Raw genomic sequence first — 12,758 nt, 5'->3', positions numbered from 1 at the left:
TAATAATTTATATTTATAAACTCTTCTGAATTTGCGAATTGTTCTTTTTTTAAAATTCAATACAAACACAGTGCAGAGAAAATGCAGGTAGCTGCACAGATGAAAGAGCACCATGTCCTCTAAGCATCCTGAAAGCAGTGTGTTTGAAGCACAGGCAGGAATCAGCCAACTTCTGTCCATCCTCCTTTTCTTCTGCCAGTGATGGACACGACAGTGGTAATGAAAAACCCAGGAGGCGGATAAAGCTAGAAGGAAGATAAAGAGCTTGAGGCTTAGAAAATCAATGTGCTCTTCTCTTCAACATTTTGAACACCTACACTGTTAAATGTAGACGTGGTTTCTGCAGTTCATTCTTAGCAGACATTTCAAATAATTACTTTTAGCAACAATCAGGACCCCTTCCATATAAAAATATTAAAAATTGTATTCGATGGCTACGTTGGTTTAAAGATGAATATATTCATATATTATATATTAAAACATTTTCTTCTGCCTAAAAGTTTAATTTTTTTTTCTTTTGATTTTAAAAGAAAACATTTTCTTAGGCCCCTAAAAGTATTTGGGCCGAGTCACTGTGCCTGATAGAGAAGTCGGCCCTGATAGCAGTAACGGGATTTTTAAAATTAACTTCATCAAAGAGTGTTCCTTGTATGTTGAGTAGCTGACAAATTATTCTTTTAAACATGTTTTTTTGAACTGAATATTCTGATATATTGTCCCCTGTTCCTATTGTGTTCAAAATAACAGCCTTCGTTGAACAGTGAATTTATGTCTTGCTGTGTTTTTGTATATCTCCTTTCTGTTGGCTGCCTGTAGTATGCATGAGCCAATTATCCCTAGAGGAGCCAGACAAGGCCCCAGTCAACTGAAGAGAACATGCAGCATTTTTGCATATGAAGATATCAAGGAGGTACATAAAAGGAGGTATCTCCTGCAGGTGGGTTGATTTTATAGCAATAAACGTTTTGTCGTGTTCCTTTATTCAGAGGATGTATTGTTTTAAAACTGATACATGCCATGAAAATGCTCTATAGGATCTGCGTTATCCCTTATACTATTCCTTAGATTATACCTTAGATTATTTTTTAGATTTGGTTATATGATAGACACGCTCATATCACATGGGTGCATAACTCTGTATCATACATCTCTTTTTTTAAACACATAAACTAAAACTTGAGTGATATCTTTGTCATCTATCTTTCCCTATAGTTATCCAAATCAACATTATAATTGTCTTTAATATATAGAAATTACATCTTCACTATAATTTTACAAAATTATAATTATATAATTATTTTACCATTATTCTATTAATGATTTTAGGAACTGAACAGTATAAATTCAGAACAAATTGGCTTTCTTTATTTTGTAATTTAATCTCCTCAATAAGTCAAATTCTTCAACATTGTAGAAATTCACAGTGGAAAAGTGAATTTGATCAAATAACTCCCAAAAAATAAAAGTCCTGAACCAGATGACTTCACAGGTATTTTTACTAAACATTCACAAGAAGAATTAACACAAGAATTTTACCAAACATTCAAAAAAGAATTAACACCTATTCTCCTCATACTGTTCCAAAAAATTAAAGAGGAGGAAACGCTCCCAAGCTCATTCTACGAGGCCACCACTGTCCTGATTCCAAAACCAGATGAAGACATTACAAAAAAAAAGATGATAAGCCAATATCCCTGATGAATATAGATACAAAAATCCTCAACAAAATATTAGCAAACTGAATTCAGCAATACATTAAAAAGATCATATACCATATTCAAGTCAGATTTATTCCTGGCATGCAAGGTTGGTTCATATCCACAAATCGATTAACGTGATACACCAATAAATTGAAGGATAAAAATCATGATCATATCAATGTATTCAGAAAAAATGTTTGACAAAATCCACGTATGATAAAAACTCTCAGCAAAATGGAAATAGAGGGAACATATGTCAATATAATAAAGGCCATATATGACAGACCCACAGCTAACATCATACTCAATGGGGAAAAGCTAAAAATGTTTTCCTTAAGATCAGGTACAAGACAAGGGTGTCCACTTTCACCACTTTTATTCAGCATAGTATCGGAAATCCTAGCCATAGCAGTCAGACAAGAAAGAGAAATAAAAGGCATCCAAATTAGAAAGGTAGAAGTAAAATTGTCATTATTTGGAGATGACATGATACTTTATAGAGAGAACCCTAAAGATTCCACAAAAAATAACCTGTTAGAACAGATCAATGAATTCAGTAAAGCACTAACAAAATTAAAATTCAGAAATTGGCTGTATGTCTATATACCAATAATGAACTATCAGAAATAGAAATTTAGAAAATCCCATTTACGATTGCATCAAAAAATAATAATAAAATACCTAGGAATAAATTTAACCAAGGAGGTGAAAGACCTGTACTCAGGAAATTATAAGTCACTGCAGAAGGTACAAATAAATGGATAAGAAGAATTAACATCATTAAATGTCCATACTTCCCAAAGCAATCCATTGACTCAGTGCAATTGCTATCAAAATACCAATGGCATTTGTCATAGAACTAGAACAAATAATCCTAAAATTTATATGGAACCATAAAAGACTCCAAACACCTACGACAATCTTGAGAAAGAATGAAGTTGGAGGTATCACAGTACCTGATATCAAACTATACTACAAGGCTATAGTAATGAAAACAGTATGGTATTGTCAGAAAAACACACATAGGTCAATGGAACAGAATAGAGAGCCCAGAAATAAATCCACGCCTAAATGGTCATTTAATCTATGATAGAGGAAGCAAAAATACACAGTGGGGCAAAGACAGTCTGTTCAGTAAATGATGTTGGAAACCTGGACAGATACATGCCAAAAGAAAAAGAAAAAAGAACAAAGCTGAACCACCTTCTTACACCATACACAAGAATAAACTCTGGATTAAAGATTTAAATGTAAGACCCGAAACTGTAAAAATCCTAGAAGAAAACAGGCAGCAAACTCTGATATTGCTCTTAGTAGTATTTTTTTTCTGTAATATCTTCTCGGGCAAGGGAAACAAGTAAACAGATGGGACTACATTAAACTAAAAAGTCTTTGCACAGCAAAGGAAACCATCAACAAAATGAAAAGACAACTTACTGAACAGTGGAAGATATTTGCCAATGATACATTTGATAAAGGGTTAGTATCCAAAATTTATAAAGAACTCATACAACTCAACACCAAAAAAAAACAAACAATCCAATTAAAAAATGGGCAAAGGATCTGAACAGGCATTTCTCCAAAGAGGAAATACAGGTTGCCAACAGTCATATGAAAAGATGCTCAATGTCAATAATCATCAGAGAAATATGCAAATTAAAACCACAATGAAGTACCACCTCATACCTGTCAGAGTGGCTATCATCAATAAATCAAAAAACAAAACATATTGGCAAGGATGTGGAGAAATGAGAACCCTCGTGCACTGTTGGTGGGTTTGCAGATTGGTGCAGCCACTATAGAAAACAGTCTGGAAGTTCCTCAAAAAATTAAAAATAGAACTGCCTTATGGTTCAGCAATTCAACTTCTGGGTAGTCATCCAAAGGAAACCAAAACACTAATTCTAAAAGACATATGCATCCCTGTGTTCACTGTAGCACTATTTATAATAGCCAAGATATGGAAGCAACCTACATGCCCTTCGATAGACGATTGGATAAAGAAGTTATGGTTCATATGTACAATGGAATATTACTCAGCCATTAAAAAAAAATGAAATCCTATCATTTGCAACAACATGGATGGACCTAGAGGTTATTATGCTGATTGAAAGAAATCAGACAGAAAGATAAATACCATATGATTTCACTTATAAGTGGAACCTAAGGAACAAAAGGAACAAACTAATCAAAAACAGACTCACAATATAGAGGACAATCTGGTGACAGCCAGAGGGGAGAGGAGTTGGGGGGCTAGGAGAAAGGGGTGAAGGGTTAAAGAAATGCAAGTTAGTAGTCGATAGATGGTCATGGGGATGAAGGGCATGGCATAGGGAATGCAGTTAGCATTAATGTAATAGCTAGGTGTGGAGCCAGAGGAGAGAAAGAGCAATCAGGGGTATCGTTTTATAAACTATATAAATGTCTAACCAATGTTCTGTATATTTGAAACTAAAAATAAAATTTTAAAAAAGAAAAGTTGTACATATATACATTGGAATATTAGCAATAAAAAAAATGAAGGCTTGCCGTTTGCAACAACATGGATGGACCTAGAGGTTATTATGCTAAGTGAAAAAAGTCGGAGAAAGACGAATACCATGTGATTTCACTTATATGTGGAATCTAAGGAACAAAATGAACAAACAAAACAAAAACAGGCTCATAGATGCAGAGAACAAACTGGTAATTGCTAGATGGGAGAGGGTCTTGGCGGGGGTGGTTAAAAAAGGTAAAAGGATTAAGTACAATTTGGTAATTACAAAATAGTCACGGGGATATAAAAGTGCAGCATAGGAAATATAGTCAATAATGTAGTAACTATAGTTTGAGGTGGATACTCATTGGGGGAATCACTTCATAAATTATATAAATGTCTAACTATATGCTGTACACCTGAAACTAATATAAAATAATACTGAATGTCACCTCTAAAAAATAAAATTTAAAAAAAATATGTAGCTTTATTTGTGTTTTTCTTAATGTTTTTCTTTGAAAATTTCAGCCTATTGCTGTGGAAGTTTTCTCTGGAGATGGACGGAATTACCTCCTTGCTTTTCAGAAGGGAATTAGAAACAAAGTCTATCAAAGGTATTATTTATTAGGAATACTTTATAATGCTATCATGGGGAGTGATGGAAGGGAAACGAGTACCAGTTTATCTAGTTTTTAAAAATCTAGAATTTAGATCAGTGAATTAACTTCTTTGAAGAAAATGTTTGTTTCATTTTTGGCAACCCTCTTGAAACATGATTCTTCTAACTAGCTTTTAAAATGGTGCTATTTTATTGTGGAATGACATTTTTCCTTCTGGTAACTTATAGTAGATGTCATCTAGAGCTACTTTTATCACCAAGTCCTGTGTCTCTAAATGTAAAAGGATGATGAAACTGTAACTTTAAAAATAATGCTTCAGGTTCAAAATAGGCTTTCTTCACATTTACCAAAAAGAAGACAGTGCCATGTTTTTCTATTGAATGCAGAGACTGAGTTCCCTTGGAAGTTACATTTACACGAGACTTTCCCCATCTGGCCTTGGAAGGGAAGTTGGATACCTTCGTCCATGAAAAAAAATCACACTGCCAAATAAAGCAATTAATCTACTCTAACCATTTTTTTTTTATTTTTGGTAATCTATTATTAAAATTTACTTTGTAAAAGAAAAATAGTCCACTTCCATAGTACCAGAAGATATTTTTGTTGGATGTAAGAATAATAAGGCTTTTATGAACTGATCATAGCTCTTGAGACCTTTTTCATTGAAGGGTGGGATAGGTTTTGCAAGCCTTCTCGTAAGAGAAGTTTTATATTTCAGATTATTGCGGTGAGGAACAACTAATACCAAGCAATATTGCTTATCATTACAGTAATATTACCTGTGTGCACAAGGGAATGAGGGTGGTTCTTCAAGTAAGGGCCTGTGCATGTTGATAGTAATCCAGAACTCCCTTCACATATGGGAAGAACTAAGAGATTTAAATTTTAATTATCTTTTTAATCACTAAAGGTAATATTGTTTTCAATGCTAGGGAATTATCTGCTCTTCATAACAGAGAGATGAGTTTTTCTTTGAGTAATTTCTGTGTACATGCCAAATTCAATGTCCACATCCAAAGAATTTCTGTATAATTCTCTTTTGCCTTTGAAAAGTTTATGTTGACATTGTGAGCAACTCTGAAAAAAAAATTTAACAGTGTCACGTAAAGGTTCTTATCTTGTGTGTATCTTCTTTGTTTAGTGATGTCTCTATTCTGTCATTTACTTAGCCGTCATCATTACTTGCTGTCATGTATATATTTAGTTGTTAATCACGTTTTAGGATTTCATTAAGTTGACTCAATTCCTGTATATCAGTGTTGCGAGGCCTTTTCTTCTGGTAATATGGCAGCATATGTAAAAATCCAAAATGTTAGATTTTGCTGTGGCCCTTTATATTTGGCTTTTGAAGCCACCATCTTACCACTTTTTGTAACAGAATGTTCTAACTATTGTGTATTCCCTTCACCTGCTGTTTACTGGGTGTTGGAGGGGTAAACACAACAGTGAAAATCTAAATGAATCATCCATCGTTTCTTAAGTTCCCATTAGATCCTGACTAAGACTTCATCTCCAATTTTACACTATTTTTAAATTTTCAGGTTTTTGGCCGTAGTGCCTTCTCTAACTGACAGTTCAGAGTCTGTGTCTGGGCAACGACCGAACACAAGTGTGGAGCAGGGGTAGGTTGCTTGCTTCTTGCATTATAGTTAAATAGTGAAATTAGGATGGTTTGTACCTGGGCAGTGTCATTTAATATTTTTGATGAATATTCTCCCCTCCTGATGGTTGTACAAAATTTTTAAATACTGAAAACTAGAAAGAAAACAGACAATGTATGCATGACCACTTGTGTCAAACCAGCACTCACATTTTGATTAATTTTTCTTGGAGTTTTTTATGCTTATATTCTTATATACATAATTGAGTTCTCACTGTAAATACAGATTTCTATTCTGCTTCTTCCATTCAGTGTTATATGTAAATATTTCCCCCTGCTAAAAAAAATTCTTCAGAAACATTTGTTTTGCTATATTCATCATATGTGTAAAATATTCTTTTATTTTTGGATATTTCATCTTTATCATATTTCCTTGTTATAATAATGTAAGTGTGATTCCTGAATTTTTTTTTTTTGAGGGTGAAGTCCCCTTAGTAAAATAGAGGGTATGAGTTTAAAGGGTCTCGATACACAAAACCAACTTGATTTCCATAAAAATTATACACGTTTATATTCCGCCATTTATGGATAAGTTTGCTTGTCTCTATAAGTTGCCTGTCAACATTTTATATTTTTTTAATTTTTACTGATTTTTTAAAATGCTTTCTCTGAATTTAAATGTGTATTCCTTTTATTAATAATGGTCTCGAGCTCTGTTTATGTTTGTTATCCATTTAAAATCATTATTTGTATATTATCTGTAACTATTGCCTATTTTTTCCTGAGTTCCTTTTTGTTATTGTTGGTGGTTTGATTATTTTCTTTGAATTTAAATATAATTGACATTAGTTCCAGATGTACAATATAGTGATTTGATACTTATACATTATTGTGATACAATATTATGATATGACCCCACAGTAGTTAATTACCCTATTTTCTGAGTTCTTATTATCAAATTGTAAGAAATTTTTCTCTAATGTATTACTCCTATGTTTGTCATATTAGTTGCAAATTGCCCAGTTTTCCTCTTAATTTTGTTTTTTGACTTTTAAATTTAAAGTTCTGTTTTTATGCATTCATATTTTTCAATGGTTCGTTTGTGCTCTTTTCAGCTAATTTTAATCTTAGAAAGTCCTTCTGGTTGATATAGCCATTTTAAGAATTCATATACCAACATCCATTTACCATCCCTCAGCAACTAGTAGCCCTGTGTAATCCACTGGAAAAGAAGCAGTGCTTTTGGGCTACAAATTAATTATTACAACATGCAAGAAAATGACTTAAAACATACTGAAGATTCTGTAAATAAAATTCAATTTAGGTCTGTGTACATCTAAATATATTAAGTTCATGTATTTCTCTTAAGTTGTTGCTTTTATTTTTCTTTAGCTGAGATTAGCAAATACAAATGCTAAATAATGACTTTTGTTAACCTCAGAAACAAGTTTTGTTCCTAACCATTTTGTTGTTGTTAAGATAAATACAAGAAGTGAAAGGCTCCCTTAGAGTACATGGAGCCTTTTTTCTTATAGTCAAATTTCTAGGCTTTTACCTACCTAGATAATCTTCAACTTGCTGTTTCATTGTTCTTGCTACTTTCTGTGCTAAATTGTCCTTTTTTTAAAGAACTTTTAAAAGCTCAAAGACAAGAAGTAGAAATTCATTTTCAACCTTAATCTTCTTTTCATCTGTTCCCTTTCTTACAAAGTTGGGGAATGATCATAGGTCCTTTTCCAGGGAGAGTATCCTATACATTCAATTTGATGGAAAGAAGTAGAAAGTGGTATCTGTACTATTGAGCTGGATGTTTTTTGTGAACTAAGGTGTACAAATCTATTCATTTCCTTTTAGACAATAAAATGTTAAGTGCTTTCCTATTGGTTCAGTGACCAATTTACAATCTTTGAAATATTAATTATAAAAGTCATAAAGCTGTTTTAAGAAAGTTTGGTAGCATTCTAGGAAAATCTATCCAAAGAAGTTCATAATTTTAAATGACCTGAACAGAAATAACTTTCCTTTACAAAATATTCCTTTACAAAGGAATAATATTTCCTTTACGAAATATTCATATTTTTATTCACTTTTCAACATCTCTTTTAAGAAACATGTTAGGCACCTACTGTGTACAAAATGTTGTATACTATTTCACTTATTACAATTTAAGGTCTTTAAATCTTTATGTAGGGATTATTGTAAAAGATTGGATTAGATCGGTGTTTTTCAAACCCTTGCCATAACTCACAGTAAAAAATATATGCTACATTGCATCCCAAGACACACAAACTGACTTACAAGTACTAAAACAAAATTTGCTGGAAATACTTCTCCTTACTATATGTGATGCTTACAAAGTTCTCTGTTTTTTTCAGTTTGATTCCATGTTATTTCATATTTCAAAATGCTTATCAAAACCCACTAACCCAATTTCATGACCTAATAGGCCTTCCATAGTTTGAAAAATTCCTGGACTTAAAATTTTCAATTTTATAATTAGTAAGATTTAAAATTATATTGCCTACAATTTAATTATTTATTGTTTTCAGATCTGGATTGCTTAGCACTTTGGTTGGAGAAAAGTCTGTGACTCAGAGATGGGAGGTAAGCTTAATGAAAGTATAACTTCCTATGTAAATTTATAGTTAGGTGGTATAAGTCATATAGTTGAAGGCACTTTAACAATCTATAAAATATTTACCATAGAAAAAAATGTTTCGTTTTTGTTCTTTTTAGAAAAAAAAAGTTTGATGTTCTGAAATTTATAAGAAAGAAACTGTCCTGTATGTCACTTTGCATATAAAATTTTTTAAAGTGAACATAGTAGACGTAATTGATTGCTCTGAAATGAATCTTTACTTATATTTTCCTAGAGAGGTGAAATCAGTAACTTCCAGTATTTGATGCACTTGAACACTTTGGCTGGCAGATCATATAATGATCTCATGCAGTATCCTGTGTTTCCTTGGATCCTTGCAGATTACGACTCAGAGGTGAATCTCAAACCATTTTGTATGAGTGGAACACATTTTCAAAAGTGATTAAAAGATATTGCAGTTGCTCAAATGTTTTATTTGCTTTATAGTTTAAAGTTCTCAACAGGCATTTTTTCAAAGACGAGAAGAGTGTTAGCTTGGACTGGTACAGAGTGTGAATAATTGACCAATTTCATGGTTATTAATTCATAATATGTTTAGTATCCTTAAGTGCTAATTAATTTGTATCCACTGGTGGATGTTACTCTGTTCTTTACGCTGAAGCCAGTATCAGAAACACAAATCTAATTGAGTCATTCCTATTTATAAATGATTCAGTGAATCATCATCATAAATTGGAGAGAATTTAAAAACCTCAGTACTAATGCCCTTTAGAAAGTATCTCCTCTGTATCTATCCCTCACGTACTCCCAGGACTGCTATTCTGGACTACCCTGTCCATCTCCTTGTTGTACATCTCAGTAACTACGTGCACTACGCTCCGCGCTCTGGAATTCTCCCGTGGTTCTGCACATCTCTCCCACTTACAGATTCACCTAGCAAGCTCCATTTCACCCTGTAAGACACATTCAAGTTAACACCTCTGGGGAGCCTTCTTTTCTCTTCCTCCTCTTTCTTCTTCTGTTCACACACTGCCTTGAAGCTGTATCATGGTACTTTCTTATATAGTGTGTTATAATCACAATTTGTGTCTGATTGTACTCCACTGTGAAGTCCTTGAGCACACACTGTCTTATGTATCTCTCAATTCCCAACCGCTAGAACGATGCCTGGCACTTAGTATACGCTTTAATGTCTGTTGAACTAACCAAAGAAGTATTAATGAAGGTTTTTGCATATGGATTTTGAGGGTACAGATGTATTAACTTGACTTAAATTCATAAATGTGAATTAGTTTCTCCTGCCCAAGACTTTTAAAATACAAGTTTGGCAAAGTTGGTGGGCGTGATGCTCTGTAAAAAGGACACAAATTAAATATCCCACAAGGTATATATTTCAAACTCTACTTTTAAAACCCTCAGGAGATAAATTTTGGCTTCCTTTTAACTATCTGAATTAGGTCGACTAGAGGTGAGCTTTTAAAATAATCTCTGGTAGACAAGATTCCATGTCAGTTGGAAGTCACTTGATGCAGTTTGATGTTGTCTTTTAGAGATGAACAAATTACTGAGTGCTCTACTTTATTTCACTTCTTAATCATCTCTAAGAATAAAATGCTCAGAAGTGAAGTTGGAGTAAAACAGGAGGAGGGCACAAGAACAGAAAGGAGATTTGATCCTCGTTATATGAGTGAGGGAAGATAAAGATGAATTGAAGCCTTTGTGTCCCCAGTCTCCTTTTGTGTCCTTGCCAGCACGGAAGGATTTTCGCTCTTACTCCTCATCTCCAGTCATGGATCCTGAGTGCCTTCCCCTGTGAACACTTAATTTCCAAAGCAGTCGTCTTCAAACTGAATCAATAAACAAACTGCCATGTGCTTGTCTATAAAGTGTGAATAACCAGTAGGTACATAGCATTGTTTTGGAGTCCAGTTCTGCCATTGTGACCCCACAGATACTAGCACATTTACAAATCACTGTTGTCTGCTATAGCCACCATATCTACATTGGTGAGAATAGAGGCTGTACAGTAATGTGGAATTGGGTTTTGTTTTGTATTTTAGGAGGTAGATCTTACTAATCCCAAGACATTTAGAAACCTGGCTAAGCCAATGGGGGCACAGACAGATGAACGATTAGCTCAATATAAGAAGCGGTTTAAAGACTGGGAAGATCCTAATGGTAAGTAACTTTGCTTCTCATTAGACTTTGTACCTAATTTCAAAAATAAGTCATTATATAGTAGTCTGACATCCTTGCATCTTTCCCCACATTGCTTATATACCATTACATCTATACAACTGTAAGAATAGAAAATCAGGTTTTCATGGCAACTGATGACCATGCTTAGAAGGAGATTTTTAGGTAGCCTGTCAGGTACTGGCGGAAAATCAAGTATGTCTGCTTTGTATAGTGCAGAAATTTCCCATCATGATGTGCCTTTATTTTGAATTATGTTGAAGCCAGGAATTACATTTTCATTTATTGACTCTCATAATTTTACTTAGGTACTTTTTGGAACCCTTTTGCATTAAAAAAGAAGATTATTGACTACCTTCTGAAACTCTATCCAGATTACTTATTATTTATCATGTTTAATGTTTATCATGTGTCCCCTGCAAATAAGCAAAACAAACAAAGGAAAAAAAAAAACTAAGGCTAATAGTGGTCACTATGTGGATTCTTTTTAATTTTCTTGAACAGGAGAAACTCCAGCCTACCATTATGGGACTCACTATTCATCTGCTATGATTGTGGCTTCATACCTAGTGAGGATGGAGCCTTTCACACAGATATTCTTAAGGCTACAGGTAAAACTCTAAATTTAGAATTTTTCCATTTTATACATGCCTTCATTCTATTTAAAACTGTTGCTTTTTTAAAAAATGTTATCTTACCTTACAATAAGACCTGTGAAGTTTCACTCACAAAAGTAGTCAAACATAATTTAAGTGAAATTTTGCTGGACCAAAATTAATGAATAAACTAGAATTCGTTTGCAATAAAAAGTGTCAGTGTCCTTTAATCAGATAAACAAGTAGCATATGCTTTCCAGCTGTGTATATGGACTTCAGCTTTAACTGGTTGAATTCAGCAACATTAAAAAAATAGTAAAATAGTCTAGCTCATTTGCTCTCTTCTTTATTAAAACTGCTTTTCTCCATGTTCTCTTTCATTTATTCAGGCACTGTTGTAGGTGCTTGGAGGACATAAGTGAATAAAGACAAAACCCCTGCCTTGTGGTACTTACATATTTTGGTCGAGAGAGACAAGACAAGCAAATAAATCAATATATTGTCCAGTGTTGTAGAATGTGATAAATGCTATCCGAAAAATATAGATCAGGGAAAGGGGGATGGGAACTGCAGGAATGGGAGGTGGGGAAGGACACAATACAGCTTTAAAAAGTGGTCAGAGTAGGCGTCCTTGTAAAGATGACATCTGAACAAAAACTCGAAGGAGGTAAGAGAGTTAGTCACTTGTGCCACTATCTGAAGAAAATGTGCCCCAGGCAAAGGGAACAGCCCATGCAAGGTGTGTGTGCCTGAGATGTTTGAGGGACAGCAAGGAGGACATTGTGTCTGGAGCAGAGTAAGTATTGGGGAAAGTCATAGAGGATGAGGTCAGAGAGGTAATGGGCCAAATGATAGCATGCCTTGATAGCCATTGTATGGACTTTGGCATTTTCCCATAGTGAACTTCATCACAAAGACAAATAACGCTGCGTTCACTTAAAACACAGCATAGGGAGTTTGAGGAAGGGGGT

At 33.8% G+C, this 12,758-nt stretch overlaps 1 protein-coding gene across 11 annotated transcripts in view; it reads left to right on the top strand.

Moving 5' to 3' along the window:
* The window catches only part of WDFY3 (WD repeat and FYVE domain containing 3), a 226,914-nt gene that overhangs the window by 186,780 nt on the left and 27,376 nt on the right, over positions 1-12,758 (top strand). For 10 of the 11 annotated variants that reach the window (XM_039845642.1, XM_039845638.1, XM_039845639.1 and 7 more), the window contains 7 exons: positions 817-937; positions 4,705-4,790; positions 6,338-6,418; positions 8,946-9,000; positions 9,270-9,389; positions 11,056-11,173; positions 11,696-11,802. In XM_039845642.1, coding sequence (XP_039701576.1) covers positions 817-937; positions 4,705-4,790; positions 6,338-6,418; positions 8,946-9,000; positions 9,270-9,389; positions 11,056-11,173; positions 11,696-11,802 — 688 coding nt within the window. The remainder of the gene's footprint in view (positions 1-816; positions 938-4,704; positions 4,791-6,337; positions 6,419-8,945; positions 9,001-9,269; positions 9,390-11,055; positions 11,174-11,695; positions 11,803-12,758) is intronic. The other variant, XM_039845637.1, reaches the window with a different exon arrangement.

This window comes from Pteropus medius, unplaced genomic scaffold (genome assembly GCF_902729225.1).
Source record: "Pteropus medius unplaced genomic scaffold, Ma_sr-lr_union100, whole genome shotgun sequence".
In the NCBI taxonomy this organism is placed as follows: domain Eukaryota; kingdom Metazoa; phylum Chordata; class Mammalia; order Chiroptera; family Pteropodidae; genus Pteropus; species Pteropus medius.
This window is presented reverse-complemented; position numbering and strand designations above follow the sequence as displayed.